Source organism: Accipiter gentilis, chromosome 23 (assembly GCF_929443795.1).
Source record: "Accipiter gentilis chromosome 23, bAccGen1.1, whole genome shotgun sequence".
NCBI classification, from domain to species: domain Eukaryota; kingdom Metazoa; phylum Chordata; class Aves; order Accipitriformes; family Accipitridae; genus Astur; species Astur gentilis.
The window spans coordinates 11,368,987-11,392,504 of record NC_064902.1 but is presented as its reverse complement, the minus strand read 5'-3'; the positions used below and the strand labels follow the sequence as shown (position 1 = coordinate 11,392,504).

Below are 23,518 nucleotides of genomic sequence, written 5' to 3'. Positions count from 1 at the left end.
TGGCTGTGATGCTTTGGGAACCTGCTGGCTCCGGTTCTTCACGCTTGATGAGCTGCCAAGCCCGGAAGAAATAAGGGATATCCTTGGAAAGCAGCAGCTGGAGTTCAGGGAGATCCCAAAGCCAGCCAAAAATGGTGCCAGCAATGCCAGTCCTAGCCAAGGACCTGTTGGATTGGCCCTGGTGGCAGAGGCCAGCATGGTGACACTGGCTGAAGGGTACAGCGACTGTAGGAGCAAAGCAACCACAGCCTGAGCCGCATGGAGGAGAGACTGAGCTCCCTGACTGCTCTGCTGATGGGGACTCTTTCAGGCTGCCCTGCAGTAGCTTCTACCTAGGAAGTCTGTCCTCAGTAGGCACCTTGGGACACATATCTGGCAAGGGGCTGCTTCTCTGCTTGTCACTGGGGTCTGAGCAGGGAGATCATTTTGAAACCTCCTTGGATTCATTTATGGTTTGTAAAACCCAACCACAAGAAATTTTTAAGTCAGATCCCCTCAAGCCCTCAGAGCTGAGGCAGAAGATGGCAGGAGATTGACAGCTGACTGCCTTTCTGACTCAATGACGCTCTCCCCCTTTTTCTCCCACCCCATGGATTGGAGGCTGCTCCCTTTAAATTTGGCAGAGACAAACAGCTACAGCCCTAATTGATCCATTTGCTGCTATCAGGTGCTGCTGCTCTGGTTTTCCCCCAGCTCCTGCAGATCCTGAGCTCCTGGTAGGTGCTGTGGTTTTTCTTCCTCCTCATTTTCTAGTTTATTCTCAGGAGTAAATTTGCAGGAATCCAGAAATTGCTCTGATTTCTAGGTCACTCTGCTGATGTTTGTTGAAAGGGTTTCCTCATGTATGTGCTGCTGCAGGCTGTTGTCACAGGCTGCAGATGCCCAGCTGCCCCTTTTGGGGGGCTCGGCAGGGAGGCTGTGTGCTCCTTGCTGTGGATCTCCAAATGTTCTGGGGGTTGCTGGCACAGGGGAGCAGGTACAAATGTTGGGAACCACTCTGGGGGATGAAACTCGCCTAGGGAATGTCACAGCACGTGTGTCTCCATCCTATTTCATAACCCAGTTGAAAAGTATGTAGGAGCCAAAGCCTGCTTCTCCATGGGTCTCTTGCCTGCCCCAAGGACACACACTAACCCCCAGGGTGAGGGCATCCCTGGGCCACTCACCCCAAATTGCCCTTTTCCTCCCTGTGCATGAGCTGGCCCTGAAGGAGCAGCACTGGGGGCAGAATGGGTTCAGGGTGCATGGTGTGGGAGGCTGCGTCCACCCGGGGAGGGCAGCAGAAGGGAGGTGTGCGGAGAGGAGCAAAGCATCTGTCTTTGCCATGGCTGTTTTATTCTCGGCCTCTGGAATTGGGGCAGCTCTCCTTGGGGACCAGAGGCTTTTTTTGCTGGGGCTGCCTGTATTCATCCTGTCTATTTATAGCTGCTGTCTCTGCAGCTGTGGTTTCCATTAACAAGCAGGATCTGAAGCTGCCCAGCAGCTATGAGGGCTGAGGTGTGTGCTGATCAAGAAAAGCCCTTTTGGACAGGGAGGGAAAGACACAGAGACACACCACGAACCCCACAGGGCTTTGTAATGGGTGCAACAAGCCCCACTGTACCCTCGGGGGTCTGGGCTGCTCACAAAGCCAGGCAGAAGTGGGATGTGGGGAAGGATGTGGCACTGCCTTTCCTCTGCTGGGGGAATGGTAAGTTAAGGGTGTCTCTGGGATCATCAGTTTGATCCTTCTTCTCCTCCCCTGGACCTGCCTGTGTTGGCCCAGGTGCAAAAGACAGCCCCTGTCTGGCTTTGGATGCCCCTGGTACCTCCCCGAGTACTGTGCTGGTGTTCTGGCCCAATGGGTTAATGATGATTCATCTGATTTTAGCTGTTGGCCATCCCCACCCCTGGTCAGGCAGGACTCGTGGTTTCAGGGCTCCCAACAGCATATGCGCATGGAGCAGAGAGGCAGGGATCTAGGCTTGCCCACCCCACTGCAGGGTGAGGTTTGTGGGCACAGGAGGGAGCTGGCACCTGGCAGACTATCTGGTGGGCACCTGGGCTCAGGCCTGCAACAAAAGGCTCCTGACTAACAAACGCACTCTGGAAGCTGTGTGGCCTGTGGCAGAGGGCTTTCCTACCAACTGCATCCTCTGTAGAAGGAGAAAGGCATCCCAGGAGAGGATAAGGACAACTCCTATCCAAGATAAGAGAGGCTAGTAAGGGGCAGAGACAGTGTGTCTGCGACAGAGACCTTTGCTACGCAGGCCTGGGACGGAGGGACAGGCAGTGTGGGTGGCTTCACAAAGTGCTGGAAAATGTCCAGCTGCTTACGTGTGTCCAGTTACAGGGCTTGCACACAGCACTGCGCCACGGGGGCTATGTTTGCTCCAAGCCTCACACAGTGCCAGCACAGGTACTGCAGCACACCTCCACTCTGCAGCACAGCCACTTTTGGCACTAGCATCCTCAGGGGTGGCTCAGGTCGCTCTGTGGTGTAGCCATGTTCTTGCCCAGTTTAAGCAGCCTCCAGCTCTTCTGCTGAGAGTGCTTCCCACAGGTGGCTGCTGATGCCCAGTGGAAAGGGCTGCACCCCACTTAACCACCCCTGCCCTGCAGAAACAGCCACCCACAGGCAGCTGCCTCCACCTGCAGCTCAGGGCAGGGCATCAGCAAGAAAGAAGCCAGAGGGCCACACAGCCCATTCTGTTCTTTTCTGGTTCTTTCTGTATTAGGATCTCAAACCACTTTGCTAAACAACTAAGCCATGCAAATGCAGTAGGGAAGACCTTTACTGCTGTGCTACAGCTAGCTCTGGGGTGTTTAGTGGTACACTGAAGCAGAAAGGCATAGGAAAAAAAAAAAAAATTCTTACGAGACTGAAATTAGCAGGGAATTGCATGCACACCCCAGGGTATCCAGGAGGGAGTAAGGGCCTACTTGGGCAGCACAACGGATGCAGGGACTGTTGTCACAGGCAGCAGGAAAGCATGCAGCAAGAGGTTAGCAAGAGGGGTTATGTTGTGTGGGGTTTTTCCCCATAAGGGTGTAGGTATATGTACATCCCTAGGGAACAAGGGCTTGGCTTCACCCCTGCCTGGGTCAGGGCCTTGGGAGTGGCAGAGCTCTGCCTTCAAGGCATACAGTTGACAGGAGGCAGGAGTGGTCAGGGCTGAACTCTGCTCCCCAGGGAACTACAGTGCCTGGCCATGGGCAGGATAGGGCCACCCAGCACCTCCGCACCAGCACCTCTGCCTCCCCCACCCTGGCACAACACATGAAGGCTAGGCAGTGGTGGTTTTATTTCAAAGTAGAACAAAGGTGTCTTTTATTCTTTCTGGAGATGCAACATTCAGATTTGCCATGAGCGTGTCTGTGCTCAGACTGGCTGTTTGAGTGCGTTTAGTCAGGGCACATCTATACAGGGAAAACTGAAAGTGGGAGACTGTTTTATAACCTGGCTGAGTCTCACCTCTGGTAAAGAAACCCTGTTACCCAGCCAAACAGCATGATGTCATGGTCCCTTGCACAGCACATGTTGCTGAGCAGACAAGCTCTATAGAAAAATCTAAAAAAAAAAAAAGTACTTTCAGACATTTCATATCAACTTTTCCCCTAATGTTGCTGGGAAGGAGTTTTGGCTCAAAGTGTATCCACTCCCAGGCTTCTCATCTCCCTTCATAACTCTCCCCTTCATGTGGTCACTGAACCAGAGAGTTACAGTGCATCAAGGATGTTGTCAATTTTGGTGACCAGGTCCTGGCGCTTGTTGGAATGCATCTTCTCATTCTCAATGTATGTGTCCTTCTTGAGCTTGCCAGCTACCAGCCGCTCGGCCTCAACCGAGGACTTCAGAACGAGCTCCTTGACTTGGCCATCAAGCTTCTGAATCTCACTTACCTTACAGGGTGAGAAAGAAAGGGAATATTAAATGAGACAAAAACAATCCCTACAGTGAAGCTGGAATAGCACAGATGGTAAAGCTGGAGCAAAAGATGAAGTCAGTGCTAAGTGGAAACATCTCCAATCCCCGAATATTGCCTCCTGAGCCATCACCTCTCTGTGGCATCACATTATGAGGAATATCTCATGAATGGATAATTAAGCAGTGCAGATAAAGGGTCTCCAAGGACCCAGGAGCCATACTGGCAGGAGACAGGTGCAATGACTGTTAAAGAGTGTTTAATGACAGATTTTTAAAGGCTTCAAGCTAAATCACAACTATGACAGCTGGAAGCTGCGTCCCTACAGTTAATGGTGTGTGAGAAGCAAGTCTGCAATGACAGAGCTACTCTTTGAGTCAGTAACAGATTAAGCAAGGTGGCTGTTGGTTGAATGGACCTTAGAGACTAAAGTGTCCCTCACTTGGGGTTAAGTGGCTGTTCCAGGTAAGTGTTGAAATGTAGTGGAGGAAGAAACAGAGAGTGGGCATGTACTCACTGTGCCATGGCTTTCAACATGGTACAGCAAAATACCCCAAGGAGCATCATGTTACCAAAATTCTGTCAGCACCAAATTCACGTGTGCAAGAAAATAAGAGATGAGGGAGAAGATTTTGGTTTGGCTGGTGTCAGTAGTAAAGTCAGAACTGATAATGTGTTGATACGTTTCCATTTTTGCCTAAGTGTTGCTGCCATGAGCTCAATGAGATGCATCAGGATTGTGTTACAAAAGCATTAATCTATACTCATGCAGCTGGTTCAAGGGCTGTTTTAGAAACAGCACAACCAGCTGTTTACCAGCAGCACTAACAGGGCTGCATAACCAAGATTACTGCAAAAACAACAACCTGATCTTCACACCCCCTGGCAGGGATCAAGCCATTTTCTGGGGGTGCGGGGGGGAATATCCAGGCTGCAGAAACTAAACCCCAAATTAAAATACACCTAGAATACTTGACAGAGCCAAGAATGGGAGAGCTTAAAAAAAAATAATTAGAATTTCTTACTTTATCACATAAGTCAGAACCTTCTGTCTTCAGTTTAGACTGCAGAGAGGCTATTTCATTTGTCAGGGCCTTGTGCTCTGTCTCCAAAGACTTTTTGCCGCTGTTCAGAGTGGAGATGTCCCGTGACTGCTTGTATTTATTCACTGCTTCATCAAAGTGACGGTACAGCCCAAGTCTCTTATTCACCAGAGTAAGCACTTGCTCTGTGATGCAGGCAACCTTCATCCTAGCCTCAGCAGCTGGATCCTGCAAGAGGACAGAAGGGAAGATCAAAGCAGTCATATCTTTGATTTGCATCAAGCCATACTTGCAATCTGCCACAGGACTGTTACAGAAGCGGCTCCCTTTGCAATTAAGTCAACTGACAGCAATTAGGTGAATGGTAGAAGTACTGACTAGAGCAAGCACCTTTCAGCACTCAATCTACCCCAACAAATAGCTTAACAAAAAGTAAGGGAAAACATTGCAGAAAGAGAATTGTGGACATCTCTGCTTCTCAGGGGGATTCCTTTTTATCCAGGAGGTAAAACTCTGGTTAGCCTTAGCATACCAATTCAAATCCTGCAGGAGTATCAATGCTCAGGTAGCATAAAAACAGGACACCATTTAAGCATCTAGTGAAATATCCAATTGGCAGGAACATTCAGTGAGAATTACTGGTATGAAAAATCTCCAACCATCAGCTGAGTAAGCCACTAATGCTCCCACAGGGCTCTTCATCATACAGCACCTTAGTGATGGAGAAATCCAGCCTCACGTAGACTATCACAGTGAAGAACAAGATGTAAAAAGCTCCAACCACCAACAGAGGCTCCTGCAGCATCAAGATTTTGTTGAAGGTATAATGAACCTAGAAGAGAAGTTGAAACACTGAGCAGTGACCGATATTACTATGGGGGAGAACTCCTCTCCTCAGGCAGCAGCAGAACTGGCCATGCAGTCCAGCAAGTATTTATTTCTGGAACCCAATATGGGTGTTTTGACCATGCTGCTGAATTCAGAGGTGGCACAACTGCTTAAGACAAACCACGCACAGAGGCCACACTCACCACAATGTCTTGGATGTGCTGCTCCACCAGGTTGCTCTTGTGTGCCACGATAACTGGACGTCCAAAAGTGTCTAGATATGTGTAGTGAAGCTCATCTGAAGCACGATTGATTTCATAGGGGCTGTCCACATGGATATTCCTGTGGATGAAACCAGACAGTCCCATATGACTCTACAGTGTTTGAGATGATGTAACCTAGGACTTGGCTGGCCAGCTGTGACCTCTAGCCACAAGGCCAATTATGCAGTTTAAACAACACTCTAAAAGAAAGCAAAGTTGTGTTCCAAGGTCTCCTCCACATGCACCATCATGGTTTTGCTTCACTGTCCCCAGGCCATTAGAGTAGGCTGGAGAATTGCCACTAACACAGCACTGTCTGCAGTAACAAGCCAGGAATAATGACACTTACTTGGCACCTTCCGGCAGGACGATCTTGACAGTCAGAGAGTCTGTAACTTGCTCATCAAACACGTGGTCGACAAACCTCATTTTCAGGGCATACTGATCACCTAAGAGAGTGCAGACCAGAGGGTGGCTACAATTCCTCAAAGAACAAGGGGCAACCTTGAAGCTCAGCTCCTAACAGAAGCAAGAGCAGAATTTGGATGGATACATTGTGCACCAGGGGGCACTAGCTCACTCAAGTATATTTTAACCAGATGTCTACAAAAAACTGAAAGAAGCACAGAAAAGAAGGTGGATTTGCATATTCTAGAAATAATAGCCAGCAACTCTTGTTGCTAAGGTGCAGTGTACTGCAGCTTTGAATTCTTTACTGTATAGCAACCACCTTTAAACACAGAGAAGGTTTCTTATTCCCTTTGCCTGTGCCACCCACCGAGATTGTAGAGGTATTCATAGCTTGGCAGGTTATAGCCAATGATGTAATGGGTTTTCCATCCCCCAAAAAGTGGGAAGCGGGGACGGATCTCCATCTCCACAGAGTCATCCAGGACAAGGAGGTGGCTGGTGGAGATGTTTCCAATTTCATCACGGTAATAGACATCCTGAGCAGCAGCTGGGAGAATGGTCTGTATGAAGGGAAGCAACAGTCAGTACATTGGCTAGGAGTTATTTCCAGTGAAATTGGCAAAACCAATAATGGCTGTTAAGCATCGAGAAACTGCGCTCCCACGTGAGAAATGACAAAATGGCCATTCAGTTGTACTGAGTGGTAAAATTGTGCTATTATAAGCAATCAGCCACAGAAGTGGCTGCCAGCACTGAAATCACTTGGCCTCTAAATGAATGTGCATTCTCCAGCCCAGTTTCAAATATCCCAGACAGCAAGGGATCTCATCATGCCCACCAGGACAGCAATTCCCTTTTCACTCCAGCCCGCTGCCCTAACTCACTGAGCTTGCTGGCTTTACGCTCAGCAAAATGAGATTTCTGTTTGGCTGTACCACGTTAGAGAATTACAACAATCAATCCTGGAGGCTTCAAGCAGTGAGAAAGGTTTTGGTTCAGATGAAAACACATAATACTTTTCACATCTGGCTAGCAGACCCACAGCTTTAACTCCTGTTGAGTGCTTTGTGAACAAGGAATGAATGGATGAGTTTCCAATTAATACTGTTCAACTTGATGAAGATACGACAATAAGAGGGTGCGGACAGAATGAACAGCCCTTGCGCAGTGGAAAATGTAAAGTGGAGCTGTCAGCACAGCAATTAAGGGTTTTAGAGGGTCCCCAAGACTGGAGGGATGGGAGCGCAGAGAAACACTACATGCCCTGGTATATGCAGTTTGTTTGGCCAACAGATGCAATAAAGCACATAACCTCCTAATTCTACCTCCAAAAGCTATTCCTATCTAGCATGAGCCTTCTCTGAAAATAGATCAGAGCTTTAATATTCCCTTATTACTTGGGTATGCTTACCAAAGAAAAGGACAACTGTATTTTTTCCCCACTCTGGGGATGTAAAAAAGCAGGGAGTGACAGTAAAAAAAAAAAAAAAAAGGCAAAACGTCAACCTTGAAAGACTTGACAGAAGAGATCCCACTGTCTGGCTGTCTCTGGTAGTCATATCTGGAGAAAGGCCCTTTCAGCACTGCTCCTGTGTGCTTTAAATCAACTGTCTCTTCAACTGCAATGTTCCCCCAGTGAGACACCTCGATGACTCGGGTCATACTGGTGATGGTCAGGAATGGACTGTTATTTTCATAGTGTACCTTCATAGTGTCCTAAAAAGGAAAAAAGATAAACTATTAGGCCTGAAGTAAGGAACAACCTCCCCTCACAATTACGTGTCTCTGTCCCACAGAGAAACCTCCCTGACAGACTCTGCAGAGAAGTGAAGCTGACTGCCCAGGCACACAGGGCACTGGCTACCTGGGGTGTACTCATAGGTGACACCCTGCACATCTGGCTGAGTTATAATGGTGAGGGGGCTAGAGATGCAGTCTTCCCTAGTGCAAATACACACCTGCCAGAACCAACACAAACTGGCTTGGTTCGCCCTGTGGACACCAAGCAGCAGTCAGCAATCATGTCTGTATTAGGAGCAGCTTGTTGGAGCACACATTCCTAGCCTGCACACAGGCTAACTCAGGCTTGACCAGCAATTCTTACACAAAAGCCTCCACTTCCCACTCTCCAGCCTCTGAGATGCAGGTGACATGTTTGCAAGACGCTCTCTGCAAAGCCACAACCTCTTTGCACAGACATTTACCTGGCTGTATGGAGGAACGTCCTTGAAGGGGCCATATTCAATCATGTCTTCAGTGCGGGAAGGGTTGCCCAGCTTGGTATAACTCTCCACATTCCTAGAGGCCAGTTTTACCCGGGTTGTTTGGGTCTTGGTGAAGTATGGCGAGTAGAAATAGTGATTTCCTTCAAAGACCACAAACTGCTTCTCGCTTTGGGTGATGTGGGTGGGGTAAGGCTGCAGGACGTGTGTGAAAACCATTTCAACAGATACACGGACCTTGGCTCCTGGTGCCAAAGGAGATGGCAGCTTCACAGAGAAGAATTTTCCACTGGAAGGGAGAAAAACAGGTAAGTCATGTGAGATATCCCGAGAGAGCAATCAGATCCAATTCCCGCAACATTCCCTGTGGATGGAAGCCCATATATCACATATATCGTATGTGATTGGGGCCAGTATTTTATTTGCTCCTCCAACATGTACAGATGTCTTGTCCCAGAGGGTGTGCTTACTCTGGACTGTGGAAGCAGGACAGAAGGCAGCACAGAGCGAACTACGTCCAGGCACAGTTACAGTCTCTGCTTCACAAAAACGCCTGGCTGCTGTTTTGGAAGGGGAATGATGACACACTCCCCTCCCCTCCCTAGTTCTGCATTTATAAAACATGCTTCAACAGGGGTTTTTCCATTCTTCTCCAGATGACAAGAATGATCTGAATAAGAGGAAGCACAGGCAAATGCCCACAAAACAAATCACAAACACTTTAAGCACCTGTTCCCACAAAGTCTGTTCATTCTCAGCTTTTTGCCCACAGGATGTGAAACTAAGGCACAGCCAGAAAATGAGCACAGTTTTGGACTGAGGTTCTACAGAAAGGATTGGGATTTCACCAAACCTGTAAGGATGCACCAGATGGACCGAGGTCATGACAGAAGTGAATGGACTTCAAGTCATGCCTGGTGGCCCAACAGCAGGATCACAGGAGGCCTCCAGATATGTCAGAAACCATGGTCTACTTTGGCAACTTAACTCCACAGCTACTGTCCTCTTGAAACCCAGCAGCACCGTGCTCCTGACCCACTTTACAAGCACCCTTTATTTCTCAGCTGTCATGGCTCAGAAAGCACCTGCCTGCTCAGTCTTGCTGTGTATGCACAATATCCCAAGCTTGGCAGCGCAGAGCCTTACGCAGAAGACAGCATCGTCTCTCCCTGCAGCAGGCAACAGGCCATGCTGGGCCACAGTATCCGCGCACTGTGGTACTCCCCGCATCACAGATTAAGAGCGGTGCTCTGGGGACACAGCCAAAGAGCACTTGCAAACTTTCTGTAACCACAACTGCCCATCATTTGAGACCTCAAAATGGAGCAATGGGTAAGAGCACAACCATAGCTATAATACATCTCTTACCTGAAGCCCCTTAATAAAGTAACAGGACATTACTTAAGGCACTGAGTACAAGAGACTAAGCACAGCTGAACCCCCCCGTGAAGGCAGCTGAGTTGCATTTAACAGAGAGATTCTCCCCCTTATAGGGCTCTCCCCTCACTGGCAGCCATGGGTGGGTGTGAGAAGCAGGTAAGTGCAGCTTGTGCTGGGCTCAGTGCAGAGATCTAAAACTGCATGTGCTGTCTCCCAAGGAAAGAGCATCTGAGGGAGGGGAGTCACTTCTAATGGGGCCTCTTGGGCTGCAGGAATTGGGTTTGGCTGCTTGTGTGAACTGTGCTTCCTGGCTTTGTAGCACCTCAGGATGCAGCCTGACTACAGAGAGGATCTTTTCAGGAACAAAAGACTCTAGGATCTATAGGTATGTGGGACTGGGGTAGTACTTCTGCTCCACTGTAAGGACGATGCTAAAACCCCCACACACACCTCTAGGTACTGATCTTAGAGGGTGACGCTCACCTTTTGCCCTTAACTTTAGTCTCTCTCACTTCCAAGGTGTTCTCCTCCTCTTCCTCGCCCTTCACCTGTTCCAAAACAAGAGACTGATCAGTATGCTGCTGTGTAGAAGACTTAACGTGTCCAGGGCAAACTCCATACAGTCCCCAGTTTAGGGGGATGGCCCCAGAGAATGCAAGCTGATAGATAACTACTTCATTTAACCAAAAAAAAAGGAAAAAAAAAAAAAAAAGGAAGCCCCTTTTCATAATGTTTTTCATTAACACTTGTAGTCAGTGTGCAAGAACAGACAACTGGAGACTTCTGGTAACTCTCTCAAGTTCACCTCAGCCCAGTTCCCAAGCCAGCACAGTGGCTGTAACTTGTGCAAATGAGAATCTCGGTCAACTGCTTCTGTGATTTCTCTTGTATGTTTTCTACAGTGGCAGGGGAGCGAGCAGGCCACGGGAATCCGACTGGGTGAGCCAGCATGCAACGAGATGAGTGCAAATACTTCTGGGATTAGAAGAACCCTCTTGCACGTACATCCCGTGGGATAAGAGGCAGGACCCCGTCCCGGGGCCTGCGCTAGCTGGGGATGCAAGCACTGCTCCAGCCGAGGGGCTACGGCTGCTCACGTTACAGCAGTAACGACGTTAATTAGCAGCTGTCTCGCCTCCCTCATCGCTTCCCAGACCTTACACGGCCACAGCCACTCACACCCCCGCTTTGTTCCGTATAACGAGAGAAACCCTCAGCTTCACTGTTTACAAGGCAGCTGGAGCGGCAGGACGGCCAGCGCCCGGCGGCACCCGAGTCACCGGCCGAGGAAGCCTCTCCCCGGCCGCCACGCCGGCTGCCGGCGGAGCCCGTGCCGACGGCAACAGCCGGCAGCGCCCGCGGGGCGGCGGGAGCCGGGAGCGCGGCGCTGTGCCTACGTGTCCCTGCGGGCGGCGGGGCCCGGGCAGCGCCCGAGGCCGTGCCGCGGTCCGTCCCCCCCCTCCCGAGGAGCGGGGCGCCGTCCCCCGCTGCCCCTCGCGGCCCGCGCTCACCTGCACGCCCAGGTAGGCCAGGCGGGGCTCCAGGCCGGGCTCCAGCGCCAGCAGGAAGGCGGAGGCGGCTGTGCCGCCCGCCGCGTTGGCGAGGCTGAGCTCGGCCGAGACCTTGGCCAGGTGGGTGCTGAGGTCCACGGAGCGCCGCGCTTCCTCCAGCAGCAGGTCGGCGGCGGCCCCGGCGGCCGCCAGGCAGAGGAGCAGGCGGCACAGCAACCCCGCCATGGCCGACACGCCGCACGGGGAGGGCACAAGATGGCGGCGCCCGCGCTGTACGGGGTGGGCACAAGATGGCGGCGCCCAGCGGGGGAGGAGGCTCACAATGGCGGCGCCCAGCGGCGCTTGAGGCCCCCCCCCCCCCGCCCCGCGGGGTAGGGCGGCCGTGCGAGTGCCTGAGGAGAAAGGCCGGGCTGGAGGCGCGGCTGCGGCGGGGCGGGTTCCTCCGCAGCCCCGGTGCCGGCTCCGGCCTCCCGCAGTCCCGGGCGGCCGCCTCCTTTCCCCGGTGCTTTCCGGCGCCCAGGGCCGGCCGGCAAGCTCGGGCGTTCCCGTGGTGCGGCTGGGCCCGCGCCCCCGCTGAGCTCCCAGGCCTGGACAGGCCTCGGGGCCGGCCAAGCGCCAGAGGAGAGGCAGACACTTGCTCGGCCGTGCTGTGGAAAACCACTGCGGGGCCTGAAAAGGAGCAAAAAGCGATTATAACAAATAATCCGGGACGCTCAGGGTATCCACGTGCTTTTCAGTCTCCTCTCCCGCCACCGCACAAAGCAGCTCTGTTTTCGCCTCTTTTTGAGCAAAAGCCGGCTCTTGCCAGGGCTCTGACAGCAGCGGCTTTGAGTGGCCGAAATCGTAAAACCTGGTGGTAGCATCTGGCGTGGGATGGCACGGGAGAAGGGCAGTCAGCGTGGGCGGTGCTGGGATTTGGTGCTGGGATTCAGCACGGGGCATTGCACAGAGATGTGAGTTTCGATGCTTTTGATTACGCTGCTGAATGAATGAGCCACAAATTGGGACAGTTTGTCTTGCTGGCCTGGCACATGGATCGCTGTTGCTCTGGAAGGTGAGGTTTTAACACAAGTAGATTTTAAGCAGAATCCAAATCTGCAAAAAAACACTGATAATTGACAGCTAAACAATGCCAGAGAAGAAGTGCTGCAGTCAGTCGAGACACAGTAACCAGTCCTGAACTTACGCAAAGAGAAAATTTTAGTGGTTTAACACATGACTGGGAAAGAGGTGATTGACACTTTATTCTCAAACATCTAAAGCAGATAAAAGCGAGGAACGGATGTTGTCTGCCGTGATTCCTGGAGCAGGGCTTTTGCCTATGAGCCCTGTGGGACAACAGACTTTTCATGTTTGTGTAATGTGATCCAGGACTCGACCTTTCTTTAAGATCCTAATATGAGTCACGGAAATAATTCTTTGAATTGGCCTGAGATTGCCAAGTATCGGAAGGGGATTTCCTAAACGTTGTGAGGTTGGATCTGGAGTCCAACAGCCCCTTGGCAAAGGCTAAATAAAGTGAGATGTCTCCTAGCGTGCTATGTTCAAAACAGCATCACCCCTTAACTGGCCTTCCCTTTCTCCCCTTGCTGCTGCCGCAATTCCTATTATGGAAGTTTTCTTGGCAAATTACTTCAATTTCCCTTTGATTTATTTAGGCACCAGACCCGTGAATTTGGCAGCTGGCCCTGCTAGCATATCCTAGCACAAGCGGGTAGTTTTGTCACCGTGTCTTGGGTGGCAGCAGGGCTATCTTCCAGCAGCACAGCAGGAGATGGTCGCAGGGGCGGGTGTCCACCTCCTCAGCCTCGTGCTTCCAGCTAGGGAAATGTTCCAGGTCCCTCTGCTCTCCAGGAAAAGCATGTTTATCTTGGCCCTCTCCTCCAGAGAGCTGGGTTTTGGGGCCCCGGAACTGGGTAAGCAGGTTCAGGGAGAAACAACCACAAATCATGGAGGGCTGAGCAAAACAGCTGGCTCTAATTTAAGGCTGGCCAGCAGTGCTGCATTTGGGGACTCCCTCCAGTTGTCTGGGTCGGTTTTGCTGTGGAAAGTTCCTCTGCTAGGAGCGGCTGTCACTGTCCTTTCTTCAACCCCGGCCTCTGTGTCACAGGGAATAAATGAACTCCAGGCTGCATCTTTAATAACATGCACAGCTTTAGCCTTTATTTCCCCTCTCCCTCAGGGCAATTTCTCCTGGCAAAGGGAAGGAAAGAAATAAGTGCACATTCCCCTTGTGTCTGGAGATAATTGGGCTTCCGTCGTTACATCGCAGGCCAAAGGTTTCTCTCTGATGGGTTCAGCCCAGAGCCTGGATCTGAGCTTGCTGGCAAACGCAAAAGTTTCAACATCTGACCCATCCCAGACCCTGGTGAGCTCTGAATCAGGCTGTTATACGCTAACCCCGTGTTCAGATCCATTTCTAATTGTGATAATTGAGTCATGCCGAGCCCGTGCAGCATCTGTTCCAAGACTTAAGCCCTACCACGTAGGCTAAATTTATCTTTGGGTTGAAAAGCTGTTGCTTTCAGGCTTGCTTCAAGGAGGAGTTTGGCTCTGCAGGCCCCTCTCGCTGCTGCCCTGCATGTTGTGTAGACCTTTAAGCTTGCACTGAGTGGTGCCAAGCTGTTGTTCCTTTGTGCATGGGTTCACGTAACAGCTGGCAGCAGGCCCCTGGCTGGTTGCGCTGGTTAGAGTGGCTGGGACAGCTTGCAGATAGCTTGCAGGCCTTGTTCAAGCAAGGAGAGGCTGCTTTTGCAGGCGAGGAGCGCTGCGAGGCCCGCTGACTCCTCATCGTCCCAGGCTGTGGTGCCTGCATGCAGATCTGGCCACCCGCGGCCGGTGCCAAGCAGCAGCAAGAGCCAGGAGTCCAGAGCTCCTTATTTTTCTCTCTTTATGTGTTTGTGGTTTTTTTTTTTAATTCTCCCCTTGTGAGGAATGCCCCCCTCCAGCAGTAATGCCCCATAGAGCTGCGGGTCAGGAATTGGCATGGAAGAGGTTACCAGACCCCTCTGCTATCCAGGCACTGGCATAATGCCCCAGCTCCTGGTGACAGTGCTGTGGAGAGAGCGTGTCACCCTCAGGGACACTGAGCAGTGGGAAGGGAACAGCCACGGTGGAGCTGGTGCCAGCCCAGCCGTCTGCCAGGGCTGAGGGACCAGAGCGGTCTAATAAATGCCTCTGGCAGGATAAGCCATGGACAGAACTGCACCCCAGGAAAAACCCTACTCTCTTCTGTTTTTACGGGGCTGATGCCAAACTCAGAGCTGTGTCATCTGTCAGAGCAATTTGTTCTCAAGGAGGAAAGGAGAAGTTGTTGTTTTCCTGAAGGAGCGAGTTGGCTGTGACCACAGGAGCACACTGAAGCCTGTAGCAGCAGGGAACAGGATTTATCCTGGTGTGATCATCATACCAGCGGGAAGCTTGCACCAGGAATATGTAGGGACCATGATATAATGTGTTGCTCTCTGAGGAGCCCAGGTCAGGGGCAGGGAGATACTAAACAGGGCTGTGCATGTGTAGCAGAAGTCATCCTGGCAACACCTTAGCCTATGGATTTTAATACAAATCTAACAGTGATCCTGAAAAAAACACAGGCATGTGGCTGTCGTGATGACCAAGGAAAAACACCATGCTTCAGATTTTATTGGTGTTTCAGTGTTTAATCCTGTCCATGTAAAATCAAGGCAGCCTTCTGGCTGCCAGTGGGAGGCAGAGGGCACTTCTCTCTGTATTCGATCCAGAGCGAGGTTTTGCAGTTCCCAGCCACGAGAGTGCAGGTACAACCTGGCTGAGTGATGGCAGTTTACTCAGCCTTGCTAAGGCCCTTGAAAAGCAGCTGGCAAAAAAAAAAGTCTTCCAGTTTGTTATTTTTACAACCTCATTTTTCAACTAGTCAGCACAACTCACGCCGAGCCTCTGCCAAGCAAAACACACCGTGACTCCTGCTTGGGGTTCGCCTGTGATTTCCATGGGAGTGGTGGGCCTGGAGGGGGGCTGGTTGAGGCTCGGCTCCTGCGCTTTGTTCGGCTGCCCTGGAAACGTGTCCAGCCTTTGCACAAAGACAGTGCTGACGGGGCACTGTGTGCTCAGGGGCTGTTCCTCTGGGGTTTCTTCAAGTTATTTCAGGAATCTGCAGTAGCACCCCTTACAATAGTCACGTTTCTTTAAAATAGTTTCTTCCTGGGTTTAAAAAAAATATCTGTTTTCATGCCCACGTTAGACCATGAGACTCAGAAAAACTAATGGAGGAAACTGTCTGTGCACAGTAATTGTGCAAAGCATTGGGAAGCACACAGGAAAACCTGCTGGAAGAAAATGGGAGAGCATCTGTGAGTCTTGTAAGGGGGCGAGACCACTGTGTGACAGGTATTGTTGCAATAGGGAAGAAAAAAATGCAGCAAGGAGGACACTTCATCAGTATAAAAAGTACTTTTAACTCTGTTTTTAAAGCTTACTAGAAACAGAACTGAAATAGCTGTAGACAGGTACTGGTGGGCTGCTAATGACAGAAATCTGCTACATGTGTGTGGTTAAAATGTAGAGCCTGAGCGAGGAATGGGTACCTTGCCCACTCAGGGTGACCTGCTTCGCCTTGGGTGGGTCTGGATTTTGTTACAGGATCAGAGCACGTTTTGGGTAGAGGGAACAGTGCTGGTTTAATTGTATCAGATAATTAGGCTGTTATCGGGGCCGCCACTCAAGTGCTTCCCAGTGCAGACAGGACCTGGGTACAACACCCTAAAGTGGCCTGCCCACATCGCACCGCAGCTTGAAAATGCCTTTGGCAGATTGGTGTCTGCAAAACCAGAGGAGGCGTAAGGAGGACAGTGTGCAAATCTTGGTTTGAAAAGACAAATGCTGCCTTTCACAGAGAACCAGGGGGGCAGGGAAGCTGCTCTCCTTCCACGCTCCAGAGGAGGAGGCTGAGGGTCCTAGCCATGAGGCCAGGGCGATGCTGGCTCCTGGCGCAGCAGCTGAATCGCACCCTTGTGCTGCAGACGGGCTGCGTTCGGCTCCTCCTGCCAGGGCCTGGCACAGGATCACACCTCTGCAAACTGCTCATTTGCCCCAGGGCTGCAACCTCCCAGGGCCAGCGGTGGAGGCAAGAGCACCCGCGTTTGGCAGAAAAAATACGGGGACAAATGCCACGAAAGAGCATCCAGTGGAAACCCGCATGCTCCACGGCAGGAGCACCCATGCTGGCGGGCTAGGTGTGCTGGCGTCCTGGCTGGTATCTGCAGGCAGCGGTGCTGGAGCAGACGGGCCCTGCAGCTGTGCTGCCACTTCTGCCCCGCCTGGGCTGAGAGATGGAGCTGGTTCTTAGCTCTGGGGGGGGGGGGTGGGGGTGGCAAAAAGCCTTGCCTAGCCCCGCCTTGCCATGCCCCCCCCCCGCCCCCGGCCCGCAGTGTCCCCGCGTGTCCGCACGCCGCCGCCAGGGGGCGCCCAGGCGCCCCCGAGTCGGGGGAGCGCCGAGGGGGCGGTGCCGGCGCTGGCGCGGTAGCGTAGCCCCGCCCCTTGGAGAATAGCGTTCGCTACGCGGGGGGCGCAGGGGCTGCCCGCCGGTCGGGGGGGCAATGGCCGGGCGCGGGGGGAAAAGCCCTGCCCGGGGGCGGCCGGGCTGCTGCCGCCTCCCGCCTGCCGCTGCTGGCTTAACCGCCCCGTCCACTGCAGCTCTCGCGTTAGTGATGACAGTTAATGAAAGGGAGGGCCCGGTTGCCTTCCCTTCCCGCAGGGCCCTGGCAGGAGCCCCCGATGAGGTGCGTCCCCTGGCTGTTCGTGATGGGCAAAAGTCACTCAGATTTGTAGGATTAATGGAGCACCTTACAGGGATCCGCTGCAGGGATCAGCAGGTTTCCCTGCATCGCCCCGGGGTCATCGCCAATCCGCCAGGCTCCGGGGTGTTCCGTGCATCTCCTGGGGTTGCTGCAGGAGGCGGCGTTTGTCCCTGGGGTGAAGGACGGGGAGTGGTGGCACACATCTCCCCCAGGTGAAAGAAAGGCTGTGCAGTAGTGCAGTGCCCAGGTGCCGTGGGGCCACGGTGTGATTTAGTGCCCGATCTCTCGGATAAGCGGTATTGCATTTTTCCTCCTGACTGTTCAAGGTCCTGCACATGTGGTGCCGGGACCCACCTCAGAGCAGTACCGTCCCAGGACCGCGGTCCTGTCCTCAGTGACAGTGAAGCCCGGTGAGGAGTCGTGATTGGCCCCTCTCAGTACCATCACTGAGTTTCCATCCGTCCATGGAGCAACTCCTCTTTCTCAGCTTGTTTTTGGAGAGGAAAGCACTTGCTGGTGTATTTATTTTGGAAGCCCGTTGTTCACGTAGAGTTTAAACCTGGATTTTAAAGCCTCAGTTTTGCAGGATCTGCCACAGACAGTGGGAAGTTGAGGATCCTGATAACAGCAGCAAGAGGGGGTCATTTGCAGATTGGCAGCTCTTGCTGTGCCTTCTGCTTCCTCCAGGAGCTCTGTGTTTGAGCACTGCTTGCTGTGAGATAATGCAGATTTCTCACCAGGTTACTAAATTTTGGAATCCGCTGGCAGGGACATCCCTGGATGATGCTCTGTGAAGTGCCAGCTGGGATTTACATTTCTCCTGCAAAGGCAGCTCCTGCGCCCCTGCCAGGCTGAATCAAAACCTCTGCCCCAAGTCTGGCTGTTCATGGACCTCGGGGGTGTGTGTTATGTGGTGGTTGGCAGTGGCCCCTTCCCCAGAGACAATCCCATCGTGCCCTGCCAGATGGCTGATGGTGATTCCTTCCCACCCAGACTGTTTGATGTGTGACCCAAAAAGAGGGAGCATTAACCCTCTGCGAACAGCATTGGTCTGCAGCAGTGAATGCAGTCAGTCTTTCCTGACAAGAAAAACACTGAAGATCAAGGAAAAAAAGAAACTTGAGGATAAAAGATCGTTCTTTCTTATTCCTTTCTTTGCTGGCGGGTCTCAGGCTCCTCACACACAGCTTTCCTACCTGCCTGCTAAGAAATGCCTGATACGGTGTTCGCATTAATTTTCCCCAAATCGTAGGTATTGCTCTGCAAACTGATCCACTGCAGCAGAAAGGATGGCAGGCAGTGGAGCACGTAGCCCCACACAGGTCACCCGAAAGCAGCTAAAAGACAGCCTTAGCCTCTGCCCTGTACTCCGGCAGGCCAGCCCCAGCTCTGATGTTGGGGTGGCCCTGGTGTCTGAAGCAATTTGGCAGAGGGCAGGAGTGCAGATTGGGCAGAGAAGGTGTTCCTCAGGCTGGCGTTATGCTGCTGTAGATGGGATAATGCATTTTTTGTAACCTGATTGCTCTCAGGACTTCAGTGAAGAAGACAAACCCAGAGAGATCCTATTCATCTAAACAACGTAAAAGGCGCTGTTTTCTATTTGCCAGAAATTCAGGCAGGGATATGGAGCCAGCCCTGAGCGCTAGAACAGAGTAATTGAAGCTTTAACACCCACCTATAACCATTTCAGTTTTAGGCAATTGTGCTTTGCGGGGCATACCTTCAATTTGGTGGCTCAGGGATTTGCAAACAGTGAGTCATAACTCCCTGGGGTCAAAAATGTAGCTGCTGAGGCACCAGGCATTGAAAAGTGTTGTCCAAGATAAAAGCAAAGCAAACCTCACTGCCCACACACCCTTATCCTTCAAGGCTGAGTATCTTTGTCACCCTCTTCGAAAACATGCACTCAAAATTATACAGGCTTCTCGTGGTTGCCATTGATACGGAATTTACTTCTTTTAGAGCAGACAAGAGGGGATTGTGAAAATCTGTGACTTGAAAGAATTGAGGCAGATAGATCTGAAGCTAATATGCAGCACCCCATGCTTGCAGAGAGGTGGCTGCCGTCTGAGGAGGGAATCGTGCTGTGGGATATGCCCATGTCCTTTCCAGGGAGGTCCCAGAAGAGCTCCCTGGGTCTCTGCAGACAAGCCCTGGCCCTGCACATCCAGGATGGACCTGCAGATCCTGGAGAGCATGCATGCAGCAAATTTGGTTCCTACCCATGGAGCGCTGTCTTTGGGACACCTTTTGGCACTGACTCACTGCTAAGGAAGGAGCAACGTGCGAGTCACTTGTCCTATAAAGTGTCCTGCTCGCAGTGGTCACGTGGCACCAGGCTCCTGTCCCATGACACATTCTGGGTACAACAACAGCATGACATGGCCACCTTTGCCACAAAACGCCTGGCTGCAGAGCTCACGTGGCTGGTCCACCCCATCGCACAATGCCCTGTGCAGAGAGGAGCGGTGGCACGCAACCTGTGGGTCCTGCAGAGCATTCCAGGCACTGCCAGCCATTGGCCTGTCCTGCCTGTCCCCATGGCTTCAAAGCCACTAGTGTCGTGAGCTGAGGGGTCTCAGGCACACCAGACCTTCACTGTGAAGCCTTCAGAGCTTGGTAAGTAACAGCGTGTAGAACCTGCTGCTTTGATAACACACTGCTCTAACAAAACCTTGATTCCTGAAGAAAGGCCAGTTCTCTAAAGGCCTGTGCAGTTCTGTGCTGGCTGTGTGCACCTCTCTCTCTACCTATTTTTATACCATTCCTATGGTTTAAAAAACCTTTCAGAAATGTCCGTGTTTAGACGGACCCAGATCTGACAAAGTAACTGACTCACTCTGGCCTCAGGGAAGTTACTTCACTCCCTGGATCATCTTCTCCACTTGAGTACTGAGAACAATCATATGAAATTACCCGGCATACCTCCAACGCAGCTGTAAAAAATTAATTAGCTGGTATTTAGCACTGGCTGTAAAAGTGGGAAGGTATTGGTGTTGCTGGAGAACCTCTGTAGCTGGAGAGGCCAGCTGGGAGTCCTACAGGGGACTCAGGTGATTGTCACTATTTGTGTGACAGCTCTTGGGATTATGGTCATAAATAGGATGTAGGCATCTCTCTGCCCCCAAGCCCAAAGTCTGGGCCATCAAAACACCCCTTTGCTTTGTGACACTTGAACTTTCCGTGGGCTTTGGCTTCCAGGTAACTACGGTGGTGCCAAATGGGTAAGCGCAAAGCTGTGTGGTGCCCATCTTACACCACGGCCAGCAGCATGTGGTTGTTTCTCCCTGCCGTTCTTGCCAGGGCCAGCATAGGGACTTGTCTAAGGGGATGTCCCCTGTGCTCAGCATGTTGTCCTTAGTGTCTGTAGGAGGCTGACTCAAAGGCAGAGCAAGGGGGAGATTTGGACCTTCACACCTCAGGGAGTGAGCTGGCATCTAAGGGAAGGTGCCAGCATTGCCACCTCTCAGTGTCAAAGAGATTGCAGCTCTGCAGTAGTTCTGTGGCTCTTGCTACTGAGCAGGGGGAAGCTGTCAAATGAGTCCAAAGCCATTTCTTTTACATGCTCATGTCTGCTGTGACTAGTGTGAGGGTAGGTGGCAGAATCAGGCACTGCAGCACTGCAGCTCGGCCCCCACCCACTGTGTGGGGCTCAGGCTTCATGGCTGCATTTAGACCCTTTATCAGCGCTTTGTTTTTTTAAGATGTTCAACCTCGAGCAGCTGCATTTTATCAGTGAGTACAGACACTGGTAATCCCTTGCACTATATGCAATGTCCTCTGCACCTCAGCAGAAGCTCGGATTGGAGATCTGCCATGAGATAACATGACTGCAGTTGCTTCCTATGGTTGGTATCTGGTGATCAAGCCTTGTCCAGAGCTAGCTTTTTGCTTTCATGTGTTGCTGCTGTATGACTTAGAAATCATCTGAGGATTGCAAAGGTGAAAGCATTAGTAGATTACCAGAGTGGTATTTGTACTGCAGGCAGGGATTAGAGAAGAGGGCAGGCAAAAAACTACTGCTGTACCCTTGCCAGTGGAAATGTATACGTGGTCATGCAATGGCATAAGATTTCTAATGAACAAAATGCCAGCAGAAGCAGGGTGAATCTGCTTTAGACAGGATAAATCAAAGGATGACAAAGCTCGGAGTACAAAAGCAAGATATTGTGCATTTGCTGCATTGTAGTTCCCCTTTTTTTTTATTTTAGTAAGTTAGATCATTATAATGATAATTTGAGGAAGCTGGTCTGGAAAGCTAAAGGTGACAAGAGGAAAGTGTTGCATAGCTAGTTGAGAGAGGACATCTTTGTGTAGGGATCTCTGGACAGTCAATTTTCACTGAGCAGTAAAGCCAGCGCGGGCTCGTGCTACATCTTTCTGGGCACAGAGGCAACGAAAGGTCCCAGGGCTGTGGCCAGTGATGAGGAGGAGGGACTGCAGGACTCTGAAGAGCTGAAATATGCTGGACGCGTATCAGAGGAACGAGCAGGCTCTCCCCAAGCTTTTTAATGTCACAGAAGGCCAGAGGAGGGGTAGCTATGTGTCCACAGAAGAGGGTGAATGCATTAGGCACTATGGGGAATATCAAAATGTTCACAGCTAATGTCAAGGATTTGTAGGTACTACAGCTAAGGTGATGTCCTCACTGGACCTCTCTGCGGGCCATTCCAAAATCAGGAACCAGCAGGTGTTTTTGTATCCCTGTTCACTCTGCCATCTTAAGGACTAAGAAGAAAAAGGGAGGGCCCCTTTTTGTCCAAGGACAAAAGCAAAGAGATGGTGTAAGACTTATCATGTTTTATTGTCTCTAATTGGATCAGGAAGATTAATAAATACAGATTAGATGTCACAAAGGGAAGAAAATCAAAGCTGGAGACATTCTTACTCCTGGTTTAGAGGGATGAGCACATGAAATAGGTTGAGGCTTCTGCACTGGTAAATGTCTGTCACTACAACCTTAGACATCTGTGTGAAGGTCCCTCAAGGATAGAGAATGGATTTCTTCAAAGCGATGTTAGTGATTGGGAACGATGGGCATTGGGTTTCAAATTGATCCATTTTAACAGGTTTTAATTGGGCTTTGATATTGTGAAAGTATCAAATGAGGAATACAGCTTTCTTCACAGGCTACTGAAACTAAGTGTGCTGGACTGCTTGCTGCACCATGCTCTGGTTTCTCCTGGGCCACACTTTTATTCTGGTGCGGAGGGGGGTGTGTGTGTGTGTGTCGCCAGGGCCAGGCAAAATGCAAGAGCCACAGCTCAATACTTCCATTGGCCACTTTCTTACCACTGTGTTTCTATTTTCATTCTGCCACTGTGAATGTAGCTCTCATCTGTGCCAAAAGACAGGTGTCCAGCCTGGATAGCAAGGACCTCTCTGCTGACATTGGTTCTCCCCAGTGACAGGATTCGTATGTTCTTCAAGGCAGGCAGGATCTTGCCTCATCAGTCTGAGAAAATGCTGCATTCCCACGGAGGATCATAAACTCATCACGAACAACTATTGCATGACACAGCTGTTGGTCACGCCAAGAAAGCTAGCAAGTGACACAGGAACTTGGTGTGAGGCTATCTTCTGTGTAACAAAGGTATGTAACAGATGGTGCCAGGATCGCTCTGTGGTGAAGAAGGAAGGAGGAAATTTCACCCACAGTTTTTGATTGCTTTTCATATTGCATAAAAAAGAAAGAAAAAAGGAAACTTTTAGGAAAAGAGAGCTGAGGAACATTCTGTAACTCACCATTAATATCTGCCCATAACAGCTCAGCATGTGGGTCTCCTGTTAAAAGGAAATGGACTGGGGCAAGCCAGTGCTCTGCCCCACCAGCTGCTGATGAGCCCAGGGCCCACAATCCTGGGGCTGAGCTGAATACTTCCCTCCCCATCCAAAGAAATCATGTCTGTTTGGGAGGGTTTTCTCCATCATTTCACTAATCAGAGCTCTTCCTCTTTTGTCCAGTCTGTGTTTTAACTGGTGTCAGGTTCTTCTGCAGCTCCTTGCATCTAATGCGTCACCTTAAAAGCACCAATAAACTAGATGCACAAGGCTCCCGTCTCTTGTAAGACGGATTAGTAACAGCGATACACTCCTGTAGGTGGAAGAATGAAGGTACAAAACTGGTAACGAATTGGCTGGCACCATACAAGAAGAGCCCAGCAGCCCTGGCTCCCGTTCA

General features: G+C 51.1%; 1 protein-coding gene across 1 annotated transcript; it reads right to left on the bottom strand.

Moving 5' to 3' along the window:
- Positions 1-3,267: 3,267 nt before the first annotated feature.
- Positions 3,268-11,824, bottom strand: RPN1 (ribophorin I). Its single transcript, XM_049826344.1, has 10 exons — positions 11,564-11,824; positions 10,536-10,600; positions 8,655-8,961; positions 7,957-8,166; positions 6,818-7,010; positions 6,389-6,488; positions 5,980-6,118; positions 5,661-5,780; positions 4,931-5,176; positions 3,268-3,882 (listed from the first exon to the last, which is right to left on the bottom strand). The coding sequence occupies exons 1-10, from the start codon at positions 11,786-11,788 to the stop codon at positions 3,700-3,702; spliced, it is 1,788 nt and encodes a 595-aa protein (XP_049682301.1). The 5' UTR covers positions 11,789-11,824; the 3' UTR covers positions 3,268-3,699.
- Positions 11,825-23,518: the final 11,694 nt, after the last annotated feature.